Genomic DNA, 27,030 nt, shown 5'->3' on the forward strand with positions numbered 1-27,030 from the left:
AAGCTTCCATCTGGGTATCTGTGTTCCCTCCAGACCATTTCGTTCTCAGAAGGGGGCTGAAGGCAGAGAGAAAACAAAATCCCCATATTCATCTCCAGGGAAATTCCACATCCTTAGAGCAAGACTGATGCGAGAGAAGGGTCCTATCTAAAATCCTGCTCCCTGAGTCCCTGTGAGACCTTCCTGGGAATGGAACTGTGATAGAGGAACAAGTGTGGTCTGGCCCCAGTCTGAATAGAATCAAGGTAGCTACTTTACAAGAGTGTCAATCTCTGAACGCGTCCCCTAACTAGGACAATAGGGACAGTCTCCAGTGGTTCAGGAAATGCTGTTATTTGTGCATGTGTTTTTGTGTGTGCAGGAACTCTGAAATAAGACAACGGGCACGCTGCCAGATGAATGGCTCCGTGATCTATGAGCATGTGGGGGGCTGTGGTGACTAGGAGTCTTTGAATTTGCTGTAGGTTTTCAGGTGAAGAAAGACCAAATTATGCCTCTAGCTGGTTATTAAATTTCCCCCTTTGCAGCGGCAGGTCCTAATGGATTACCGAAACTGACCTCAACTTTCCCATCTGTAGAATGGGAATAGCTAACCTAGACGGGGATGGAAAACACCTTACACATGAGTCACCATTTCTCACTCTCACATTCACGGCAGATACTGCTAAGCGATTCCTCCCCACCAAGCCTGGTCCCGACCCAGAATCTCTTTCAGTGCATTATTCCAGGCAGCATTTCACCGCCATTTGATCATAACTGACACATACAGGGAAACGCAGGTCTGGCTAGATGATTGCTAAGGCCTCTCTCAGCCCTGACGTTTTAGGGTTTGGCTTTACCTTATAACATTGCTCCTAAGTTATGCTAGAGAAGCACGTTGTGCAGAGGGGTGAATAAAGAGAGTACTTCCACCCCTGCCTGGGCCTGAGGGACTAAACTCTTGAGTCTCAGCTTTCCCCAGTTCTTTCAACTGTGGATGAGAGAGACAGAACAGGAAAGCAAACAGTTCCCCTGGGTCTGATGCCAACATCTGAAGAGGTTTCTGAGGCTGCTGTGATAGAGGTGGACAAGCGAGGTCTTTGTGCTTAAAGCGGCCTGCGTTCAAACCCCTGCTCTGCCAAGTTCCCTGGGGTGAACTCCCGTAAATCATCTCCCCCGTCTGAGCCTCAGTTTCCTCAAGCGTGAAATGCAGATAATGCTGCCTACCTTACAGGCTGGTTGTGAGGAGTAAATTGGATGAAATAATGTATGTGGAAGTGCTTTGTGAGATGCGCTGTGCCGAGCACAAGCGGAGGATTATTATTCTTGGGATGTACCAATAGGAAAAATACTAGGGTGTTCCGTTCCAGATGGACTCAATCTAAACGGGGGGACAAATGCTTTTTTTTTGGTAATTTCATCTGGTAGAAACAGCAGTCTCATGGGCCTATTTGTATTTAATGAACCACATCCGGTATCGTCTTTTTGCATGGTTCTGAGGAGAAAATAAGTTGGCTGTCTCCTTTGGCGTGCTGCAGGCTCGAGAGTGTCCAGCTCATATTTAACGTCCTCCTGTCCTCTCCAAGAAAAAACACCAGCCCAGAGCTAGACCTATCCTACAAACAGCTGCACGGAGGCCAAGGGGCCAGGGGAGGGGCAAGGAATACTCAGACACCTCCCATCAGCACACTGGGACCTTGTCCAGGCTGAGACTTTAACCCAAGTGATAGTTAAGGAGTACACGGCTCAACGTGACGGGAAGGCAGAGAGCATGGAGACAGATGGGGCTAAGGAGGTTGATGGGGACACAGCAGATCTGAGAGGGCCCTGAGGCCATGGGGAGGAGTTTGGAAATCAGCCTCAGGGCAATGACAAGGCACCCAGGAGTTTTCATGGAAGGAAGGGCACGATGGGATCTCCATTTTAGAGACATCCCATGATGCTTAATTTTTTACGTGGACTTGACTGGGCCATGAGGTGTCCAGATATTTGACCAAACGCTATTCTGGATGTGTCTGTGAGGGTGTCAGTGAGGGTGTTTTCGGCAAAATAATCAGCAGCCTGAGTAAGGCAGATTGCTCTTTCTGATGTGGTGGGCCTCATTCAATCAGTTGAAGGCCTTAGTAGAAACAAAGGCTGACCCTCCCATGAGGAAGATGGAGCTCCTCCTGCCTGAGTATCTGAGCTGGAATGTCCATCACTTCCTGCCTTTGGACTCGAACTGAAGCATCGGTTCTTCTTAGTTCTAGAGCCTGCCGGCCTTGGAACTGGATCTCATACCACTGGCTCTTTTGGATCTCCTGTTTGCTGAGATCTTAGCTTGGACCTTCTCAGCCTCCATAACCACATGAGCTAATTTCTAATAATAAATCTCTCTCTCTTTCTCTCTCTATATATATATCTGGATATGTGTGTATGTATACATACATACATCTATAGATACAGAACCAATTATATATATAGCTCTCACATATATTATACATATCATAAATATCATATGAATATATATCATATATATGTTCCTATCACATAGAATAAAGAGAATTTTATCTATCTACCCATCTATCCTGTTGGTTCTCTCTGGAGAACCCGGACTGATCCATGTCCTCAGGGCTGCGCAGCTGGACTGACGTGGGACAAGAGTGGATGCAGGGAGACCAGGTAGGGGGCCAACGCTAGAGTCCAGACAAGCCATGACGGTGGCAGCAGTGAGGTGGAAAGAAGTGGGCAATTTCAAAAGCTATTTGGTAATTAAAATTAATAAGACTTGGGACGGTTTGGAAATGGGGGGAGCGAGGGAGAGGGAGATGTTGAGGATTTCTAGGTTTGTGGCTCTGCCTCTAAACAGATACAGGTGCTTTTCACCAGAACCCTGGAAAAATTCTAGGCTGTGTGGGGCAGAGTTTGGGCAGGCAGAGAGCTACCGTGATAGCTCATATCAGAGGAAAGCTTGGAGGCAGAAGTATAAAGTGGGAGTCATCAGTGTAGGGATGGCAACAGAGAGCGTGGCTGAGAGTCCCCACAGAGACAACGGCAGTCCTGCAAAACCATATTGACTGGTTTGGCAGAGGAGAATAAGCCAGCAAAGGAGACAGAGAAGGAACAGTCAGGAAGGAAGGTGGGCAACCAGGAAGATCCGGTACCACGGAAGCAAACATAGACAGTGCCTCAAGCAGGAAGTGGTCAACTCCATCAAATGCTAATGAACGGTCAAGCAAATGGGAACTGAAAACTGCCCCCAGATGATTTCACCGGGGAAGTAGACCAGTACCCATGCAGGTCTCAGCTCTGAGGTTGACTCCTGTCATGTCTGGTTGGCATCTATGAAGCAAGTTCCCTCAGGAAACTGAAAGCCCAGGAGAGTTCTCCAGCTCACATCAGCCCCTTGGCTACACCTGTCCTCACAAAAGGAAGTGACACTTGACTACATCTTTCCCTTCTCCTCCCCCTCCCCAACCCCTGAGCTGCCTTTCAAACAGCCAAAATTCCTTTAAAGAGTAATCTAGGAATGTTTCAGGTGACATTCAAAAGGGCATTGTAATTCAAATGGAAATGCAGAAATTCATTCCCTTGGACAGTCTTGGGAAATTATAATAGATAAAACATCTCTTAAAGGTGGCAACAGGCATTTATCTGTGGAGACATCTCTATGCTATAGGCTCTCCCAATCTGAACTCAAGAGCAGTTCAACCTTCACATGGAGAACGTCCTTTCATCAGGGTCACCGAGTCTCTAAACTTGAAAAAGACATTAATCTCATACACTTTCTCTTCTACACTTTTTGTTTCTCCATTTCTCTTTGTGGATTTTGGTTTCCCTGTGTCTATCTCTCTTTGTTTTTCTGTCTCCTCCTATTTCCCTCAGTCAATCTCTCTCCGTCTCTCTCTGTCTCTGTCTCTCTCTGTCCCTGTCTCTGTCTCTCTCTCACACACACACAGAATGAACAATTCCTTTACATGCACACATCATTTACCTTCCATAGTCACTTTCTCCGTGAAAAAGAAGCAACTGAAAATTCAGGAAACCGATCAGACCCTTAATTTCTGCATTCATCACTATCCCCTCTGAATAGAGAATGACAAGGGCTAACAAAAGTGCAGGGTCACAGAGCCCTTTTGACACCTCCCTAGTAGAGCTCCAAGGCTCCCTCCCTCACTGGCTCCACCCCAGCAGTCCCTCTCCACCTGAGTCCAGTCTACCCCCGTCCTTAGTGCTGAGTCAACTGACAAGAGAGCGGAGTAAAGTAGCAGCCATATCTCCCCCTGCCCCAATATATACACGTGTGTACCTACACACATACATCTGGGATCATGGTTACCTGAGTGGATGCGGCAGCCATGGGTGGAGGGAGTGGATTGGACCATGATAGTAATTAGATGCCTGGCTCAGTGGTAGGTAAATAAGTCCATCATTGATGTGTCTGTGCTGCCATCGGATCCCGTATCTTGCATATGGGAAAGTAGATCTTAGAGTGTGAACCGATTTGCCCAAGATCACACAGCTTGTAAGAGGGAAGCTGGGATCTGAACCAAGGTCCATCTGACTGCAAAACCTGTGTTTTATCTGCAAATGAGGAAGTCTTTATCCAAGATAGCCAGAAGAAGGGTAACTTTATACAGAGTCTTAATCATGATATAAGACTCATATGTCAAGGTCATGGCTAGGAAGAATGTGTGAATATCAAGTCAAAGAGTGAAATGAAGCCTCAATTGGGAGAAAAGTAGCTTCTCAAAATATAGGTGCCTCAAGAAAACAGTAGCATATAGTGAAAATATTAAGCTGCGGCAAGAAACTAAAAACTTGACGTGGTGCTTGGAGCACGGCCTGGGAGCAGAGGTGATGGTTAAAGGAACCTGACAGGCTGAACAGCTTCCAAGCTAATCATGCCTGGGCTGGAGCTTCTGGGGATGACTTAAGTTATTCTAGTTGCCTTCTAAGGTCCAGCTCTTCCTGGCTTTGGCTGGTACCATCTAATTGACCTGTCCAATGCTCCAGTCCCCTCTAGACTGGTGGAATGCCCATAATATCCACTTGGTGATAGGAAACCCCATCTCCCTGCCTGGATCTTTCTAGTCCTTCTTGGCGTGCCCAGTGCCTCTCTGGAATCATCATCAGAAGCTGGGTCTGTTGTTCAAGCTTTCATTTTGCCCTATTACAGGGAAACAATACAAAGGTATGGACGACCACTATCCCTTTCTGCAAAGAGCAGATACTGTTCATTGATCACAGCGTTCTTTCCCAGTGATCCCAGTGACCTTCATACAGTGGTCTAGAAAAGCCACTCCCCAACTAATCAGAAGTGGTACACGAAACAAGTTACGGGCGATCGTATGACAGTGACTGGGTCTCCTACCACATGCCAGCCACCTGCCTTTCCCAGCCGCCTATCAATAGATTAAAAAAAAAAGTCTATCACAAGAATGACAAACTGTTGGAAAGCTAATACAGGCTGGACCCACGTGAGGACAGCACCCATGTCTTGCCTACCGCAATGCCCCAGCATGTGGCGCGAGGTCTGCAGAGAAGAAGCACTTAGGAAGTACCAGTGAACCAGAGGTTAATGAATGACAAATGTGACTTTTTTTCCCCCCATGGAATGCACACTCAGAAGCACTTAGGGGAATGAGAGTGAAATAAAACTCTCGTGGGAGATATTTTAATCACGCACATTCACCCCAACCCCCTTGACTTTCCATGACTTCTACTGGCTGGATCACAACAGTGGCCAGAGCCCCACCATTAGTGAACCTGGAAAGGCTGGGACATTTGTTTCTAATGTCTGGGGATGCTGGATGTGGGCTCAGGTTGGAATTTAAACACCAGCTCATTCAGTAACAAACTGTGTGGCCCTGGTAAGCCCCCAATCTCTTTTAAGTTCAGATTTCCCTTCTCTAAGATAAGGGGTGAGTATTCGTGCCTTCTTTGCCTCAAGGGGTAGGTGGGAGGACCAAAGGAAGGCTGTGTGTAAACTGTGAAGGGCTGTACGATGTCCGTGGTTGTTATCCACACCCTGTTTGGTCTCTTCACAGCCTACTCTTTCAGCCTTGGTCTTTCCTACCAAGAAGAAACCACCATCTGGGTCTAAACATAGATTTCACAGAATCCTAGAGCACTCCACCCTCTACCCTTGCTGGGTTGAAAAGATATTTGCAGGGACTAGTGACACAGGTGCTTTTCAGGGAGAAATGAGGGCTGTGGCCACACATTAGCAAGAGCTGTGGCCAGGACTACAATCCTCAGCTGATGTCCATAACGTTCACTTCACGTTAAGCTACTGTTTTTTATGTACTTATTGTATGCGATGTGTTTTACCTGTATTATCTCATTTCATTCTCCCAAAAGCCTTGTAAGGAAATTATTATCCCTCACTTACCAAACAAGGAAACTGAAACTTAGAAGTTACTTTGCCTGAGGTTTCCTGGCAGGGATGTAAGAAGAGTTATCGACTTGAAATCCTGTCTGTCCCACTTCGACACTGTTCTAATCCATCTTCTTCCCACAAGCTCTGCCCCAAGAGTGACCAGCTTCCAAACCCAGATTCATCCTGACCTGGTCCCCAGTGAGCCCTGGTTTCACAGATGTCAATGACACACAGTTGACATTTAGATGTCAGTGACACATAGGTGGCTGGGGAGAGAAGGGACACACACCAACTATCTCTGAGTCCAGAGTTCTTTCTGTCCCTCATGGGAAAATTCCCAGCTTCTCATCCACCTCCTCCCCATCATCACTTGCAAATTTAAAAAGTAAAACTATAGTGTTTGATGTACCATCCAGGTGGTCACATCAGGTAGAGACAGAGAGGAAGAAACACACAGATCAGCCGGCCTCAGCGTATCCCTATGCTCTTCTGGCAGCGAGCACGGATGAGGGAAGAAAGAAAAGTGCCTTTGCCCTGGAAGCCCAGAAGTAATAGCTTCTGTACCAAGTTCACTCAGCAAGTTTGTGGCAAACTTGAAGTTTCTCTGAGTCTTGAAGGGGGTCCCCAGCTGCTGTTTCAGCATTCTGTCTGCCCTCCTCCCCATCTTACTTGCCATAGATTCCATGCATCCATTGTGTATAAGAAATAGCACTTTCTGGAGTGAAAAAGTCCAAGGCCTGGAAGCAGCCGAGGGTGGAGATGGGGTGGGATCCAGCATTAGCGCAGCGTCCCAGGCCCCAATGCCGGACGAGGCAAATTGGTTCAGTGGCCACAGTGAGCGAAGGTTTTTATAAACATAACCTAATTGTATTACTTCAAAGTCCGGAAGCTTATTGCCCTGCTTAATGATGTGTCACCTTATTTATAGGGTAGCACAATGAGACTTCTATTGATTTAATGCACTTCCTTAAAGACAGTCGTTGTCACAGCCATAAACCAGAGCTATTCCCAGACAACTCAATTATTCCCCTGCGCCTATAAACCCCCGTGCCCCAAACAGTCGCACACACGAGAAAGGGAGGGATGAGACCATGACAGGGTGGAGGGTGCAAAGGGAATTGTTGGGGAAAAGACAAAGGCCGGGGCTTCATCCAGCTGGGGACGAGGGGCAGCATGAGAAGAGCTAGACAGCAAGTGTGCAGCAACCCGCTCTGTCCTGGCTCTATCCAGAGGAGCGGTGTGACTCTGAGCAAGATTCCTCTTCCCTTTCAGCCTGAGTTTTCCCAGGTGTGCAATGGGAGTGCTGAGCCCAGTGAGACCTGTCAGGTCCCTGTGGCTCACACATTCTGTGGTTTTAGGAGTTACGGTCGATCTGGTTCTTGGAGATAGGATGGTTGGTCCATATGGAGAAGGTGCAAGCACGTTTTAACATTACTCCTCACCCTTTCCGTCGATCGATCGAGAGGCTTTCTTTTCAAATGAATTGATACTAATAGTAACAATGGTAACAGGAAGTGATCCTCACCCTGCTACGTGTGTCCGCGGGGCACCTGACTTGTTGGCTTATCTGAGACTCATCTTCTCATCTGTGAAATGGGGCTGTGACTACATGGACCTGTTATAATACATAATGCATGTATGCCACAGCTCCATCTTTCTCAAAATGCTACTGCATAAACCACCTTCCTTTAATGTAGGAGGGAGACAGGAATGGCTAAAGTACCCATTTCACAGGAAGGGAAAACTGAGGTGGGAAGGGAATGGATTTCCCAAGGGGAGTGGCACAGACTGGTCTCCCGCGTCTGGGAAATTCCAATTCTGATAATAGCTGAGAATCGGAGGGAAATAAGATCTGCTGACCCTCTCTGAGGATAAAAGTCTCTCCATGGCAGAGACTTGAAACTGTCCCCCAGACAGGAGGTGATCGCTCCTAAAGGAGCCAGAGCTCTTCTTGGGTTCTTTCAAGAACCTGAAGAGAAGAAGATGTCAAGGAGACACCACTCCCACGCCACAGCCTCCTCCACCCCCCGACCCTGGCAGTTGTTTTGAGGGGAGAAAGTGGGAAACAAGGAGCGTGCAGTAGAAGGCCAGGGTTCTGGAGTCCAGAACACCACCCTGGGCTCTCAGGAAATGCCTGAACTGAAAGACTCCTGAGAAATCATCACACGGCCCTGCATTCCATCCACAGTGAACGAGAAGCCCAGAGAGGGGCAGGGACTTGCCCAAGGCCACTCAGTTTCTATGGGGCAGAGCCCGGATTTAGCTCCCAGGGAGCTCAGTTATCTCCCCAGCAGCCTTACCTCCGAACCGCATCTGGCCACCACCTCCAGCAAGCCCTCCAGGCTTACCTTTCTGATACTGGAGCCACAGCTGCTGCTGGACCTTCTTGCTGGGGAAGTGGATGACGCAGGTGAGCTCGGAGCCATAGAGGGCTTCTGCGACGTAGTGCGAGCCGTAGTGCTGGATGAAGGACAGCAGCTCCTCCCGACTGCTCTCCTTGGTCAGGATCTTGAGGACGTCAGTGAAGCCTGGACAGAGGAGCAGCACGCAGAGGTGGTCAGGCTTGGGAGGCTGGTGGTCGGCAAATGACAAGCCTGGATTTGGTGCTGTATCCATCACCATAGTGTCAGCCAAATGTGCGCAGCTTTCCCTCACTTATTTTGCAAAGACTGCTCTCTCTGGTGGACACACAAGACGCTAGGTCTGACAGGGAATCAACAGCAGAGGAAGGCCTATAGCTGGCGACCTGAACATCACAATCAGGAAAAATCAAAGCCGATATCTACTGAGCACCTAGCGTGTACCAGGCACGCTGCTAGATGTTCCAGACACTTTAACCTCAGCCCAGCACTGCAGTCCCAACCATAATAAGCCCTGTCAACTGGATGAGCAAGTCAAAGGTCATAAACTGGAACTGATTTGCCTTGGTCCTCCAGCCAGAGGAGCTAGGATTCCAACCCACTCCTCTTCTCACCCCAGGATGCATGCACTTCCCATGTACCCAATTATCCAGGGCCTGAGCTGTCCACGGCTGGAGCCTGTGGGCTGCACTGGCCCAGGCTCAGCAGACAGTCTGTGTCCTCATATCTGATCCCTGGCTTAGCTTCCTGTAACATCACTTCCCTTTCTGTCCCTGCCTCAGCCTCCCTAAAACAACAGATATGTCCTTTCTCCTGCCATTGTCAAGGGCCTCCTTGCTGTTTCATTGCCTTCAGTCCTATGCCAAAGGGGCCTGAGTCCTCAGTGCCTGGCATGGGGCCTGCACAACAATCACTCAGTAACCACTGCTCCCCTGCCCTCTTCCTCCTCCTACAGGCAGGTCACCAAGCTATTTTTCCAGGGGACTTAAGACCTTCTGGGCTCCTCCCTGCTATGGATAAAGCCCAGTGACCTTACCTGGGTATCCCAGGCCTCCAAGGTCATCTCCCGTGAGCTACAAACATCAGGCTTTACCTCTGGCCAAATCAGTTTTCTTATTTCTCCTGAGTGTGATCTGGGATTTCCATCATTCTTTCTTTATGTATATCCCTCCCCCACTCTCAACACACACACACACACACACACACCACGATTTACCTGGAATGGACTCCCACTTCCTCCCTAAGTCACACCCATGCTTTCAGGCCCCAGGAAGTCACCCCTCCCCCAAGAAGCTTTTCCCACCATCCTGGCATGGAGCACCTACCCTTTGCACCTTCAACAGGCATCACCTTGAAAGCAGAAGATCTGTCCCATTTGTCTCTGAGTCTGCACATGCATCCTTCCCCACCCCCAACTCAACCAGGTTCATGGCACAGATCCCGGACACGGCAGACACACCGATGCCCGTTATTATAAGAGCAACTGATTCTGTGCCACATCAAAGTAAAATGTAAAAGAGCAAGCTCTTCTTCAACATTAGAAATGAGCTCCAATTTGCAAACATTTGATTTACAAGGGGGTTCTCGGGAGCATCATTATTGATTCATTAAAGCAGATACACCTTTGTAGTTCTAACAGGAACACGGCAGTCTTATTCACAAGCGCGGTGTAAAGGTGTGGGTGGTGGTGAAAACAGAAACAGGGCTCAAAGAGTGGGTCCTTGATTAGAACAACCCCTCTCCATCAACCTGTTAACCCATGCAGCTGGGTAATTAATGCAGCAGAGTTAATAATGAGATGGTTTCTGTTAAGTAATAAATAACACCATGGAGATGCCCTGTGGCTCTTGATCCAGGCAGACAACACTGCCTTCAAATCCCTGCCCTGCTCCTGTTCTGCCACTTACTAGCTGTGTGACCTTGGGCAAGTTACTTAACCTCTCTGACCCTCAGTTTCCTTACCTGAAAAAAAACAAAAAGTGATAAAGAAGGCCTTCCTCTCGAGACTGATGTAAGCCCTAAGATATGAAACGTTATAAAGCGCTTGGGTGATGTCAGCCATAATTACTATTTATACTTCCCAATACCCAGGCTAAAAGAGTTCCATGTTGCTCACGAACAAAGCGATATTGAAAGAGAAAAGATAAGAAAAGAGCTCCCCCACCATTGCAAGATACTTGGAGAATAACCCAGTGGCAGTGCTATGAGTAAGAGTCAGGGTAGAAAACCCAAGGCCAGGCCCCGTCTTTTCAGTTTTCGTTTCCTTACTTTTCAGTTTTCGTTTATCTTTTATTCCTTCATCAAAAAGGAGCACCAGTCATGTGCAGGAATGTAAGGTATAGGAATAAATAAGACCCAAACCCTACCCACAGTTCTCAGGTTAGTGGGGGAGACAGACAGGATTCTGATATGAATCAAGCACTTGTTAGTGCTTTAATACAGGCAGTTGAGCACAGGGAATTCCTTGAATTATTCCAAAGGGTATAGATAATGGGGGAGGCATCTCCGAGTATTGCAGGATGTGCAAGGAGATCCAGGCGGAGGAAACAGCATGCGCAAAGTCACAGAGACAAGAAAGAAAATGTCTCATTTTGAGAACTACAAACCGTCCCCGTCAGCTGAAGCACAGGGTTCATGTGGACAAAGTGTGAGCAGTGCGTGCGTGCGTGCGTGTGTGTGTGTGTGTGTGTGTGTTGGTGGGGGGAGGGGAGCAGGGAACGCATTACTGCTGAGTAGGAAATGGGCAGGAAAAGAAATCAGCCAGGAGAAACCGGAGGAATCAGTGCCTGAAAAAACTCATACCATCCACACGCCTGAAGTACTTCGAGAATGTGTGACCTAGATTTGCCCCTCTCTCCTACTCATCCCCCACACCCTGCTCAGACACCCCTTCCTCCAGGAGCCTCTCTGACTCCCCAGAATGGACAACGGCCCCGTTACTGCATTGACCTGCTGCAGTGTGTGGACACCACTGTCCTGCCTGCTTGTCAATCCGCCCTCCCTGTGAGATTGTTGATGGCGGGGGGGCGTGGCCTCATTCCCTCAGCATCTCCAGCGCCAGCATCCTTGGGGGACCTGAGCTGAATCACGCCAAGTCCCCTGGCCGCGGGCGGCAGTCCTCACCTGCCGAGAGGGTGATGGTGCTGAGCTTCACGCGGTACAGGTTGCTGCGGACCCGCCATTGCTGCACCATGGGGTAACCCATGGCCTCATCATACCTGACGTCTCCTGGGGAGGGAAGAAGAAGCTGATGTGAGCCCAGCATCTAGAGGCCTCACCCTACAACCCCACCCTGCAGCCCTGGGCTCTGGGTAACAGCCGCCTCTTCTAAGTGGACAGAGGATCGGCCCTAGAGTGCGGGCTCTCTCTGGGGCTGGCAGTTTTATCTGGACTCCACCTCCAGGCCTCTTCCTTCCTGGCCTCTGACCTCAGCCCCAACCCCGCCTTTTCTCTCTGCTCTACAGCTCACATGGCCCCCTTTACCCTACAAGCAAGAATGGGTTTACGGTTCCACTAACTCTGGCGGCGATTTGCCATGGGGTGCTAGATAGCACGGTGCCTCAGTTTCCCCACCTGATACCATGGCTGCCTGGGCTGATCTTATTTCACAGGCGTATTGTGAGACTCAAATAAATTAATAGCAGTGGAAGTCCTTTGGTAACCTTGAAATGTCCTACGTGTGGACTGGGGGCCAGAGAACCACAGCCCATTCATCACATACGGCCTAAGGCTACTTTTGCACAATGACAGCAGAGTTGAGCAGCTGTGACAGAGACCACGTGCAAAGCCTAACACATTTACTATCTGACGATTTATGTTTGTTCACCCTCTACAGACTGTTTGTTTCCTAACATGGAAACATAAGATGTCCTTTGGTATCTCGTAAAATACCTGTGCGTACACATAAAAGGTTCCCATTTCAAACAAGACCAAGAAACACTGGCTAAATAAAGTTAAAAAAGATTTAAAAAAAAAAAGCTGTATAATTTCTCAGCGCCTTGAATAAATTAATACGCATTTTAAAGGTACATGAAGATAGTGCACAACATTTTGCAAACTTTTTTGACCAAGGAGCCCCGTTTTTAGGTTTCACTGGAACTCATGTTCCGTAGAATGCATTGTGTGAAACACAAGTGTAGACAAAATATAAACAAAGAAAAAAAAAACACAACAAAATGTTAGCAAGTGGTTAACATAGTGTGGTGGATGTGTGAAAGATCCTTGTCTTCTGATTTATATTCATCTCCGTTTTCTAAATTTTGTACTCTAAGCACTGCAGACTCTCTTTTTTTATAATCAGGAAAAAATATGTGAAAAAGAAATGCCAGTCACATCAGCAGTTACTATTATTGTTGTGTATCCTCTGCAAATGGCAGGCACATTTTCTGTCCTTTTCTCTTGTCCCCTGGTGAGGAGGCACTTAAAGAGATATTTGATACCAAGATGCAAATGAGAATCTCATTGGAACAAATGATTTCTTCCTGGACATTACTGCAGTATTAAAGTTGTCCATTACTATCAACTTTTTTTTCCCCCCTTAGCCTCAGGAATAATATAATTTCTTAGAGGCTTTCATTTTAAAGTAAAATATTCATGATCCCCAAAGATATGTCCACTGGAGGGAGGTTGTTTTGTTACAAATACGTCCTCTCTGTTTATCTGCTCTGCCTGTCCTTCCCTTCCTCCGCAGACACCGGGGAGAGAAGGAGAGAGGGCGGGAGAGGAGGAGAGGGCCGTGTTTTGAGTCAGGGCAAAGAAAACAGTCTGTACAGGAAGACTAGACACCAGCACCCAGGCAGCCTCTGCCCCGTCTATGACTGCTTGCCCTAATTCAGAGCAGGCTTGGAGGGGCCATCCCCAATAAAGGGAGGCAGATATTTTGATGCACACTGTTGATGCGGCTTATGCCCTTGGTGGAATGGTGTCCCCAAGGAAAACAAAACAAAACAAAAAAAACCCTACTACCTCTTTTGATTATCAAGAAATTTACCAAACCATCTTCTCTGCCCCTCACCCCATCCCTGGGTCTCCCCCATAAGTGATCATCACTCCATCCCTCACTATCCCCATCTCTGGTCCCTCCTGGATTCCAGCTTGAAATATAAGCCCCTTCAGTGAAATGTCAGCTCCTTGAGGTCAAGGCCATGGTCTATATTATTCCCGCTCCTGCAGAGACAAAACAGAGCCTGACATATAGTAGGCTCCCAATAAATACCGATGTACTGACTCACTCACTTCCTTGCATACCATTCCTGACCAAAAACCCATCCCGGACCTACTCAATCCCTGACCCCCATCTTACCTGGCTCTATCCTAGATCCCCACCAAAGGATTAGGGGTAAAATGAAGCCCCGGGATTGGGGGGCGGTATTTTTTCTGGTAAGTAAAAAAAAAAACAAAAACAAAAACCTCTTAAAATGTAACAGTTCCTTTATGAGGACACCTCCAAAGATCCCCAGATCAAAACAAATAATCCTAAGAGTTTGTACCACTAATGCAGAACCGCAATGTACTGTATCACAAAAGCAGAGCCAGGGTCCTTACATCTTGGGAAAGTCCCCCAAAAGGGCAAGAGAGGAACTGGGAGAAGATGAGGCAGAACAGATGGGCATCCCGCAGTGGGATAGAAAATACAAGCCTCAGGAGAGCCTGCAAAAGACGGCTTCTCAGTGGGGGAGAGACGGAGGTTGGGGGGGTGGGGGGACCGACTGCAGAGTGGAGTGAAAAGGGCAGAAGACCTGGAGCCATGGCACCCGGTTTTAGTCCTCGCGGATTGACTGTGTGACCCTGATCGGTCCCTTCACCTCTCTGAGTCTAGATTCCTCACCTATAACACGAGAGGAATGATACCCACGCCCCCAGGATGGCCCAGTGCCCACATTCAAAAACAGCTTGTGTAACTGAGATGCTGTCACCGAGAGAGGCTCCTGGTTGGGGTGGGGATGGGGGAGGTCCACTTATTTTATTTTAAAACGACTTAAAAGTGAACTGCATGATCTCACTTCTATGTGGAATCGAAAAACGTTGGACTCACAAAAGCAGAGAGTAGGGTGGCTGGAGGCAGGGAAAATGAGGAGATGTTGGGTAAAGGGTACAGAGGTTCAGTTATGCCGGATGAATGCGGTTTTGGGATCTAGCGTGCAGCCCGGTGACTACAGTTAATAATACTGCACTGTGTACTTGAAGTTTGCTAAGAGAGTAAATCCGGCCTCGGCTCGGGAAGCCCCTAGCTCTGCACAGTCCATACGAGTCCAAGAAATGGTAGGTAGGTCCCTTTCACATCCCATCCCTCGCGAACACAGAGGCTAGGCAGGGCCCATCTTGGACGTGCTGAGAGCTGAGATGGACTGGAGAGCAGGTGTGTGGTCAGGGAGGCTGGGAAGGGGTCCAGCATGTGTGTCTTACCAGTGAGCAGCTGGAGGTCTGGGAGGGGCTCGGAGAGGACCCCCCGGCACTGCTCCTCCACCGGCAGCGGGATCACCGACAGCCCGTCGGCCAGCTGAGGAAAGTCCTTGATGAAGTTGTTCTCCCTGTGGAGAGGAGCAGAGAGGCTGCCAGATGGAGGAAGCGGAGGCTGCAGGTGCTGCTGGGAAGGAGGGCAGGGAGCTCGTAGTCACAGAAGAGACTGACTCGTGAGCCGGTGCACGGCCTTGCTGGGATGCCTCTGGCTCCCTGAATCCCAGCCCTGAGGCCATGGTGCTAAGGACGGGTTCCAGAATCCGGCAGGCTGGGCTTCAATCCTGACCCACCACTTACTAGCTGCATGATCTTGAGCAAGTTCCTGGTCCACTCAGAACCTCAGTTTCTTTTTCTATGAAAGTCAGATCTCAGGGTAGTTTTAAACACTTAATGGGAGAAAGCTGCCAACTGCCTAAGACACAGTCTGATATTCTATAAACTGTCTCTTTGGCTGCTAAATGTCCCTTTACATAAGCGGTGACAATGGTGAGCCAGGATGCGAGGGAACTGAGGAGAGCGTGGAGTGCTTGAAGAAAGAGCGGGTGAGACTAAGCTGGAGAAAGGAAGGCTTGAAAGAATGGGTGTTTGCGTGCTAAAGTGGAAGGATCCTAAGAGATTTTTTGGATCAAACTCTTCCTTTTAGAGATGGGGAAACTGAGGCCGGGAGAAGGGGAGCAAATTTCTCACAGACAACCAATGGGTTAGACTCAAAACCAGATCTCCCCACTCCTAGGCTAGTGCTCTTTCTTGCCCTAAATTCTTCAGGTACCTCTGGCGCTTGTCTGCAGGGCCACTCCAGGAAACAGAAGACAAGCCTCGGGGTGCCCTTGGGGCACTGAACCCTGAACAAAGGTAGTCTTAAGGTGTGGGGGATGAGGTGATAGTGCATTGCAGGGAGGCAGGCTTCAATCTTCCAGACAATAGACCTGCCTAAAAATGGAACAGCCTGCCACTGCGAGGTGGTGAGCTTGCTGTAGCTGGGAGTATGCAAGTAGGAAACTTGATAGCCACTTGGCATGGACGGTATCCAGGGCATTTCTGTATTCAGAGCTGACTTTTGAGGTCCCTTCTTATTCAGAAATCCTCAGAGTTAGAGACACCAACTACAGTCTGGAGAGGACGAGGAGCAGGAGGAGGAGGGGGATTGAAGAACAAAGGGAAGGGGATGTTTAGCGCTTCATTTTGCCACCTGGAACGGGCAACCTTGAAATGAAAATCAGAAAGAGGCAAACAAAAATCTGTGATGCCAAAGCAATGCCTTTGAAGCCTGGATCGCGGGCAGTTCAAAAGCAGCCAAACAAGCATTGTGTGGCCTGGGTCACCTTCCTTTCTGTACTCCACGTCCCCATGCACTCCACCCTAGGCACCTTCAAAGCTCACCATCTAGTCATTCATTTAGTGAACACCTTCTCCGTGTCCGATCATTTAGTGAACACCTTCTCCGTGTCCGACCCCTGCGGAGGTCAGAATCCAGGGGAGGACCCATTGTCTCCATCTTCAACATCACCAGCATCTTCGTCATCATCATCATCGTCATCTTTGACAATTATTGATTGAATCCTTAATTTGCTAGGATCTCGCTAAGCACTTTGCATCCATTTAATCATTTAATCTTCACAGTGACCCACAAGATAGTTATCATTATCTTCATTTTACACGAAAGGAAAAATGAAGTTCAGAGTTAAGAGGTGGTAAATTTGGGATTGGACCCTGGTCTCTCTGACTGCACATCTGGTGAGGTAAGCGGCTGGGCCTTGGACTGTCTGCTGGGCATGCGTGTGCACGATGTTGAGTTTCTAGGCCCACACTTGTACAGCTAAGCATGCTATTGTGTGCATCATGGGTGTGCCCATGTTTGTGTGCAGAGCCGTACTTGCTTATGTCTACACGTGTGCCTGTTGTCATGGGTTCCACCTAGGTGTTTGTGGCTGGCCTTTGATTTGTCTGCAAACTTGGACATGTGGATCAGCCATGTGAATAGAAAAAGAGAACCTGCCAGGGGCCATGGAAGTGCCCCCAAGTAGCATGTAACACCCACCAGGGCCTAAGGAACTAAGTTTCTTCCTGTCCCCCTCATGAGGTGGCCTCTTGTGATACAGAGCTTCCCTTAGAGATGCAATGAGGTGGAGGCCGTCTCCCTGCCCTAGTCATTCAACTAACATGCGCTGAGCACACACTCGGGGTGCAGCCCTGAGCTAGGTACTCAGGATCCAGAGATAGACTGGCTTCTCCCCTTGTCCTTTAGATCTTCCCAGCTGTGTGGGGGAGACAATGGATCAGCCATGCGGAACAGTCAGTAGGGCCAGCTATCAGGGATTTGGATGGGCTGGAGGCTTCTGGCCAAGGGTCCCTTCCCCCCGAGACCCAAGCACTTGTTTTATGAATAGGAGAGGGCAAGACTGAGATGGCTCTGAAGATTGAGTTCCTGATCTGCCCACACTGCATCCTAGCTGTGAAACCTGGAGCAAACCACTCAAACCTCAGTTTTCTCATCTGTAAAATGGGGATCCAAAGCGCGCTTCAGCCTGCCTTAGTGAAATCACAATAATAACAATGATGGCAATAACTGTTTGTTGAGTACCTCCTCTGTACCAGGCGATGTTCCAAGTACTTTACATTAGTTCTCACCCAACCATATGAATTAGGTGTCCTTAAGACCCCTAGTTGGGAGGTGGAAAAGCAGAAGCACAAAGCAGTTATGTAACTACTTAAAACCACACAGCTGGGAAGCGGGAGATCTCAGGTGGTCTGGTCCCAGAGCCCACACGCCACATCACTGCACAGGTGCGGGGCACTGAAGACGCTGCCTGTGACAGTCACAGGCTGTCAAAGCTGGAAGAGCCGTAGCACCCCTGGGTGCACTGAGCCCAGACAGGCTGCAGCCGAAAGAAGGGGTCTGTTACTCATTGTAATCTGACCACATACGAGGGGCTCTGCTCTCCAGGTGACTTCACTACCCTCACTCCAATGTTGTGAGATGGGCGTGATCACACCCCCTCTTGACTGATGGGGAAATGGAGGCTCTGAGACGTGAAATGACTTCCCTGGACTTACACACCAAGTGCATTTCGGGAAGAGGGATCTGAAGGCAAGCTTATCATTTTTCACTTTACCACCCAGGGTCACGACTTCACATCTCTGGCTATGCGTTTATAATCGCAGAGGAGGGGGGCAATGACACCCTCGCCAGCCCCACGTTCCTCTCCTCTAATCCTTCTGCCTTCTGTTTAAGCTGGGCTTGACTCTGGGCAAATCTGACCTCAATCTGACCTCAGGGAGTGTCAGCACAGTGGCCGACTCAGGAGGGCAGGGGGCCGGCGCACACTCCCCTTCTCGGAGGAAGGTTTTCGCGGGACGCAGGGAGGGTCTCAAGGAAGAGCGTGAGAAGGTAGGAGACCATGGAAGGGGGGTAGTTCACAGGCCAGTGCGGAGAGCGGGGAGGGAGGGAGGCAGGGGTGGAGCAGGGAATGACAAGACAGCTGCAGCAAAGACCAAGGACCAGTGATGGTCCCTCAGGACTGGGCCCCTTCGCGGCTGCCTGGGCGATGGCCACAAGTCCTGCATGGCCTCTGCCAGCAGAGGGCGCCCAGGGCCTTTGCATTAGTCAGCTCTCCCGCGAGGCAAAACAGGATGGGACGAGCAGAGCTGGGAAGGTGCCCCTGGGCTGAGGACCTCAGACAGAACCCAGGCAGCAGCTTCAGAATCCACCCACCTGGGGAAGGTGATGGGGAGGATGGCAGGGTGCTGGCTGAAACTCAGTTGGCTCGAAAACAAATCCAGATTCTCAGAGCTCGTGTGTGAGTGGCTGTGTGTGTAGTAAAAACTACCAGGCAGCTAACGAATCCTAATAAGAGGAAGATAGGAAGAAGAGTAAGTAATATTTGTTTATTGATCCTATTTGTTGATCATCAGCTATGTTCTAGGTAGTGTGCCAAGATACATGTGAATGTGTATGTCATTTTCACCACGTGAGAATTCTATAACTACTATTATTATTCCCATTTTATAGATGAAGATATGGATACTCAGAGAGGTTAAGGAACTTGTCCAACTGAGGTCTACAGTTAGGAAGTGGTAATGGGGCTGCTAGCTGAGAACCTGGTACTCAGTAAGCACACATTCAATGGATCAATCCAGAGCCCGTGCTCCTGATTGATCACCGGGATAACCTGAGACCAGGCCAGAGAGGGGTGTGCTTCTGAGCCCAGGGATATCACTGTACGTGCATATCTGCGTGTGTGTGGGTCTGCATAAGCTGTGTCTCCAACGGCGACAGGGTTACTGTTTCTTTGGACAAACATCTCCCCCCCAAATATCCATGAAAACAGTTCAATCTCAATTGACATTATATGGAAACAATTCACAAGATTTTTAAAATAGCAGATCCTGGGGTTCTGGGGACTCAGGAGAACTGTGGGAGTGGGAGGTCTCTTTCACTCCACAAACGTGTTTGGGGGTCTCCCATGCACACTAGGGGTACGGCAGTGGGAATTCAGAGGAGGTGCCTGGTGGAGAACGTAGGCACTGTGTGAAGGTCTCAAGGCCTCTACCATCTAGCCCCTGCCTACTCCTTCTGCCTTGTTTCATGAACCACTGCCCCTGCCTGCTGTCCAGCTGCACTGATTGGCCGTAAGTTCCTCTTACGGGGCACACTCACTTCCTACAAAGGGTCGGCTTAGGATTTGCCCTCTCTCTGGAAAGCTCTTGCCCCCCAGCCCCCTGCAGCAGGCCAACTCCTACTTGTCACTCAGACCACACATTATTCCTCTGCCCTTCAGAAACCTTCCCAAGGCCAGTTCTCCCTCTCATAGCATCTTGCTCTTTTCTTCTAGAAAGAGCTTCATAGTTCCTAACCCAGATGTGCTCTTGGGGACCTTGTTGGATATCTACTCTCCCACTAGACTGTGAGCTCCACGGGGGCCAAGACGATGCCTGTCCCATTTGCTGCGCCTTCCCCAGGGCCTAGCCCAGTGCCAACTGCATACAAAGTAGGTGCTCAATGAACGTTTGTTGAGGAAGCAAAGGAAGGAAACCCAGAGACAAAAGTAATGTGTGTATGACCTATGTGGAGTCCTTTCTGATGTTTTGTTACGGGGTACCCAAATGCTTTAGTTTCCAAGGGATATTGGGGATTTTAGTCTAAACTGCCAGCCTTTCCATAAGAAGCTTCAAAACCCTACTTTTTCTTCCTCTAACTTCCTAATATGCAGACACCCTGGCTCCCATGGAGCTCAGATAGGGGCCAGGGCCACAGAGCTAGCGGGCACGAGAGGGGAAAAAGTGATCTCACTCAGCAGAGGCTGGCCGGAACTGCCACTCTTGGTGAGCACATGAACACACGTGTGCACTCACATCGGGGAGGTGCAGGGGATGGGGTGGGGGGTGAGGAAGGCTAGGAGGAAACAGGAGGACCAGTCCAAAACCCCCCCCCTTCCAAGAAACCATGTCAATTTTCCCCACTTGGAATAAATCTTTCTTGTCACTTTTCTCTCATGCCTCTTGTTTGTGAGTAAATTCCAGCAGTTACCTTGGGATCTGGTGGTGGAAAGGGCATGGGCTCAGAAATCATACAGATATGGATCCAGATTCTGGCTGTGTGACCTTGGAGAGGTCACTTGCATTTTATTCAGCCTTCCTAATGTCATCTGTAAAATGGGAGTAATGAGTTTAACTTCAAGGGGTGAGGAGGAGGATCCATACAGAGTTAGCTTTTTTTTTTTTTTTTTGGCTACACCACGCGGCTTGCGGGATCTTAGTTCCCCGACCAGGGATTGAACACGGGCCCTCAGCAGTGAAGTGCGGAGTCGCAACCGCTGGACCACCAGGTAACTGCCCCTGAGTTATCTTTAATGCTAGTCCCTTTTCCTGAACCCCATACCAGATGCTGGATTCCTTTGAGAGCCTCAGAGAGCCCAGCCCGGGGCCTGCTACAGCACAAGCCCCCGCAAGAATCTGTTCAACTGTGTACAGAGTAGGCGCAGGCTTCTTCACCCCCCATGCCCCCTGCATACGACCTCCAAGCGACCCAAACCTAGGGGGCCTTTCCCCGGAGCAAGTACCTTGCGTAGCTTCCGTGTCATCAGCCATGCTGACAGGAACGACAAGCCAGGGAAGCTGGGCTCCTCGGCCATCCTGGCTCCCCCCCCCCCAACCCTTCCCGCGGTTCTCCCTCCCTCCTGTCCCCATTTAGGAATAGGTGAGTGAGTGTTTTGGATACACTAATACACAGCCACCAGCATGCAAGAGCCGATCACCCCTGGGTTCTGGGGAAATTAGCATTTAAATTGAGGTATTCCAGAGAAGTAAATCATCCCAGAGCCAGCCAGCACTGTCTGTAGCTTTTCCTTAGTCAAGGGAAGACTGGGAGTCTTGGCCTGCATGCTGCTGTGTCCGCAGGGAGGGGGCCGCTCTCCCTGGCTCTCCCTAGGCTGCCCGCAGCCTCCTGAAAGGGTGCCATGAAGAGCCCGGTACCAACGAGGACACCTCCCCTGGTCTGAACCACGACCCATCCTTCGCCTCCAGCTAAACTAAGCCTTTCTGTCAAGTGAGAGGCAACTTTGACTGAGATGTGGTTTCCTCTGTGATCAAGGAGTTGGGTCCCTGTCCTCATCTTGACTCTGTCACTGCCTTTCTGGGTGGTTTTGGAAAGCCACTCCCTACCTCTGGAACTGGGAGGGGTGGGCGGCTGGTACAAAATATTTGTTTCTCTGAACCCCAGGCTGAGACGCATTGGGCTGGATTTTGTAGCCATTCTGTAGGTGCTGGAGTCATAGGGTCTCATGGTGAGTAATCTGATACTCACGCTTGTCTGCCCTTCTTGGGTACAGTTAGAAACTCTGTTCTCATGTGATTTGCTTCTTAATTAGGAGTCTTCATGCAAGTTTTCTGTTCAAGCACCCTGAATTTAGTCATTCTTTCATTCAACCTTTCATTCATTCATTCAACAAATTTTCACTACTGTGTCCCAGGCATTGGGAAAACGATGATAAGACATTCCTCATCCTCAAGGTGCTCACAGCCTAGTGTAAGATACATGTTATAAATTGTGTGAAAATGTGTGCAAGGTGAATGATGGTACTGAAAATGTTAAAATGAAGTCTTTTTCATTCCCTATGAGTCATATTGGTCTAAATCAAAGGCATCTGTCCTTAGATAGAAGAGCACATACCTTCTAGAAAAGAAAGGGAGCCATCACTCAGCTTTGGGCTAGATCTCAAAGCTGACTTTGTAGTGTCTTGAGCTAGACAATAGTTTTGAAAGCCAACCTGTGCTGGGAGTGAAGGTCCCTTATACATCAAAGGCAGGCCTGGCCAACCGAGATCATAATATCTTATTTTAATGTACAGTTGGTACAGGCTATGACCTCAGGGGAGTTCCCACAGGACAGAAAAAGGAAGGCGAAAACCCTTTTTTTTCTGCCACTAGTTCTGGGAGGAATTGCCCAGGAGAGAAGACCAAGAAGCCAAGAGTTCAGGCTTCAGAGTCACCAATCCTCTTTCTGGGCTTCTTGGAAGTCAACATCCCCTCCCTACTCACCCCAGCCTTGAGGGCAGTACCAACAAATGTTTAAATACCAACAAAGGTTTGGGGAAAATCCAAGGGGGATGGGGGTGAGCAGGAACAACGGGCTTTGCTCCCCTAGATCAGGGTATAATCTGGGTGGGGGGGGGTTGTGAGCCCCTTTCTCTGAAAAGCCAACAGAAGGTCCCATGAGAGGGTATCAGTAGGTGAGTAAGAGGCCAGCAGAAGTCAGCCCCCCAAGTCCTGCACCCGCAGGGTAGAGACAATAAAGATGACAAGACTTCTTGGCATAAGACTCCTGCTCCCAAGGAAGCGGGGATGGGGAAGGAGGCCTGAGATTAGAACAAGGGTCCCATAGAGAGTGGGGACTTTGTGACTGTGGACTTGGCAGTGGATTCCAATATGTAGCCCCTCTCAAAAGAAATACCCAAGACCACCCATATCACAGTGGCAGCCAGTGCAAGGGCTGAGAGCCAAGCTCAAACAGGAAATCACAAAGTGGACACCAGCAAGGATCCAGTAGACCACATGTTTACCAGCCCCCATCTGCACCCTGAGGCCAAGCGGAGGTCAGGGAGACTGCCTGGTAAGGGAAAGACAGGGCTGGCTGTTGAGGAGTTCACCTTTGAACAGACTAAACAGTTACCCTAAAGAGTATGTTCTGTATCCTTAACTGGCAAGTTGAACTACATTTTTTGCTGTCAGTGGAATGAAAACTTGAGGGAAACATTATATCGGCTGTAGAAAATTAAGAAGACTACAGTGTTTTGCATAACTGAGTTGCAGTGAAAAAAATGTTTGAACCCTTAACTATTTAAAGACGCGGTTATAGGGCTTCCCTGGTGGCACAGTGGTTGAGAGTCTGCCTGCCAGTGCAGGGCACACGGGTTCGAGCCCTGGTCTGGGAAGATCCCACATGCCGCGGAGCAACGAAGCGCGTGCGCCACAACTACTGAGCCTGCGCGTCTGGAGCTTGTGTTCCGCAACAAGAGAGGCCGCGACAGTGAGAGGCCCACGCACCGCGATGAAGAGTGGTCCCCGCTCGCCGCAACTAGAGAAAGCCCGCGCACAGAAACGAAGACCCAACACAGCCAAAAAAAAAAAAAAAGAATCAGATTTATATTAAAAAAATAAAAATAAAAAATAAAGATGCAGTTATAGGTTAACGTGGTAGTTTAAGATTCATAGAGGAGGTTCAGAGACCCAGGGAGGGGCACTTAACACAGACTGGGGAGGTCGGGAGGGCTCCCTGGAGGAGGTGAGTCTTGACCGATTGGGAGGGGTTACCCAGGGAGAGAGTGAGGAAGGGAGGTGTGGGTGAGGTCCAGGCAGAAGTAATAGCACGTGCCAAGTCCAAAGGTAGGGGTGTGTGTGTGTGTGTGTGTGTGTGTGTGTGTGTGTGTGTGCGCTAAATGATGCTAAGGAAGGTGCGCTTTATTCTGAGGGCAAGGAGACCCATTATAGGTTTTAAGCAAGACAGTGATGCCATCTGATTGGAGCTTTAGCAAGAAGGCCTGGATGCAGGGTGGAGGATGGGCTGGGAAAGGAACAAGGCTGGGGGGAGGGAGACCAGGTACGAGGTTTTGCAGCAACCCAGCCAAGACATCATGGAGTAGCTGGATGGCAGAATTTAGGTGAGAGGCACAGGTCTGAGAGAGACTCAGGAGGTAGAACCTGTTGGTCTCCATCATAACTGCATGTGGTGGGGAGTAGAAGAAGAGTCATGGGATAAGTCGGGTAGTGCTGCCACGGATGGCTGTTCTCTGCACGTCTGTCTCCATCCCAGGCCCTGTAGGTCTCGGTTGTAGGGATCTATTCGGCTGACTCCCCTCGGATTCCAGGATCTGGTACAGATGCAGCACATAACAGCTGTCTGTTCTGGTTTAAGCCATCATCCCCTCTCCCAGGGCCTATGGCAACAGCCTGTTAACTGCGCCCTCTGCATCTGGCCTTGCCCCTCCGACTTGTTTACCATCCTGTGGCCAGAGTGATTTTCTAGAAGGACAGTCCTAACTCAAAGATATCATTGGCTCCGTGTATTGGTGTTCTGTTGCTGCCATAACAAATCACTGCAACCTTAGTGCCCCAGAATGACATAAACTTATTATCTTATAGCTCTGTAAGTCGGATGTCTGACATGGGTTTCTGGGCTAAAGCCAAGGTGTCAGGCGGGTTGCACACCGTCTGGAGGCTCTAGGTGAGAATCCATCTCCTTGCCTTTTTCAGCTTTCTGAGGCTGCCCACGTTCCTTGGCTCCATCTTCAAAGCTAGCCAAGACAAGTCAAATCCTTCTGGAATCACATGGCTCTGAGCTCCTCTCTTGCCTCCCTCTTCCACTTTAAGGATGCTTGGGATTACACTGGGCCCACCTGGATAATCCAGGATAATCTCTTTGTTTCAAGATCAACTACGGGCAACCTCATTTCTACCTGCACCCTTCATCTCCCTTTTCCAGGTAAGATAATTTATTCCACGGATTAAAATGTGGACATACTGGGGGCCGTTATTCTGCCTACCACACTCAAGTTTTGTGGGGTCTTTTTCCAGGATTATGTCAATGCCTCTCCCTTCATTTGCGGGTTCGATGCCCCTTCCCTGAGTTTCCACAGTACCCTATCCTAACATTTTCACACTGGACTTGTGGTCCTGGTCACTCCTTGTCTCTTTCACTGGACCAAGGGCACTGCAGGACAAGGACCATGTCTGTCTTATTCACTTTTATGCATCCATCCCTGACACAGCGGCTGAAGCACACTAGGGGCTTAATAAGTGCTTATTCAGTGAATGAACGAATGCCTCCTAGCTGAATGGAAATGCGGGGCGGGGGGAGGGCGAACAATGCCTTCAGCTGTGGGACTGCAATCTCCCTCCCGTGAGGCCTGGATCATTGCCTCACTCATCGCTGCCTCCCTACCCATCTTGCCCTTTCTTCCCTAGATAGCTAGTATCAAAATAGCAGGATCATTTGTAAAGCTGATAACTATTGATTGCTTACAATGTGCTAGACATCATTCTAAGGGCTTTGCACATATCTCATTTCATACTCACAACAATCCTGAAAGGTAAGAACCCTTATTCTAATTTTTATTTTTATTTTTTTTTAAGGAGAGAACAGAGGTACAAAGAGGTTAATTAAGTTCACAGAGCTAGTAAGCTGGACGTTGAACAGTCTAACTCCGTGTTCTTAAAAACGATGCAAAAATATGCTAGGGATGTTTTGTTTTCCCCCTAAATGAAATGCTGAAAAATGAAGGTTGAGTCACTGAAAATACCAGTGCTGGTTGAATGTCCCAGATGGATCCCCACATTAATAACAGTAACTGCCCTTTATTGAATGCATACCATGTGTTAGATGGTCTGGAGGATTTGTTTCTAACCTTCTCATTACAGACTGAATGTCTGTGTTCCCTCCAAATTCATACATTGAACCTTAACCCCCAATGTGATGGTATTTGACGGTGGGGCCTTTAGGAGGTAATTAGGTCATGAGGGTGGATCCCTCATGAATGAGATTAGCACCCTTATAAAAGAGGCCCCACAGAGCTACTTGTCCCTTCTGCCATGTGAGGACATGGGGAGAAAGTGCCATCTATGAGCCAGGAAGTGAGCTTTCACCAGACACTGAATCTGTCAGTGCCTTGATCTTGGACTATCCAGCCTCCAGAATAGCGAGAAATAAATGTTTGCTGTTTAGGCCACCCGGTCTACAATATTTTGTTATAGCAGTCTGAACAAACTAAAACACTTCTCAACAATTTTGCAAAGTAGGCATTATTACCTCGATGATGAACGTGAGAAACTGGGGTGCAGAGAGGCGAGGTCATTTTCCTAGGGTCACATACAATTGCATCAGGGCTGTCAGCTCCACTCCTCTACCCGCCTCTCCGACCATGCTCACACCTGTCTTTCTCTCTCCTGCCCTACCCTCATTCATACACAGGTGTGTATTCACACACACACACACTGAATTTGAAGCCTGGGTCACACATTGCACAAGCCTTCCCTCTCTAAACGCAAAACCGCTTCCACCGGTGGCACCAAACTCACTTTAGCATTCCAGGCATGGCTGTTACTAACTCCTGCCCTGGTAACTGCGATCCCTGAAATTGAAAGAAATTGCAGGCTAGAGAAACATTATCTTCTCCTCAGCCGCTTCGCCCTCCATCTCCTCGCCTGTGTGTCAGCGCCGGGATTCCTCATCCTGTCATAACACGGGGAACAAGCTGCTGTCACTACGTCCTCCAGAGCGTCTTCCCGAACGGTCCCTCTCAGTTCTCAAGAGAAGGAATCCAAGGCCCTGACAGCCGGGCATAAAACTTTAGAGCTGGGGGTGGGGAAAGTTCGACATCA

At 49.1% G+C, this 27,030-nt stretch overlaps 1 protein-coding gene across 3 annotated transcripts in view; it reads right to left on the reverse strand.

The window, feature by feature from the left end:
- Positions 1-27,030, reverse strand: part of ASTN2 (astrotactin 2) — an 898,930-nt gene that overhangs the window by 234,519 nt on the left and 637,381 nt on the right. For all 3 annotated transcript variants that reach the window (XM_082402209.1, XM_082402208.1, XM_082402210.1), the window contains 3 exons: positions 15,106-15,230; positions 11,824-11,928; positions 8,689-8,868 (listed from right to left, as the gene is read on the reverse strand). In XM_082402209.1, the coding sequence (XP_082258335.1) occupies positions 8,689-8,868; positions 11,824-11,928; positions 15,106-15,230 (410 nt within the window). The remainder of the gene's footprint in view (positions 1-8,688; positions 8,869-11,823; positions 11,929-15,105; positions 15,231-27,030) is intronic.

Source organism: Balaenoptera borealis, assembly GCF_965194805.1.
Source record: "Balaenoptera borealis genome assembly, chromosome: 8".
NCBI classification, from domain to species: Eukaryota; Metazoa; Chordata; class Mammalia; order Artiodactyla; family Balaenopteridae; genus Balaenoptera; species Balaenoptera borealis.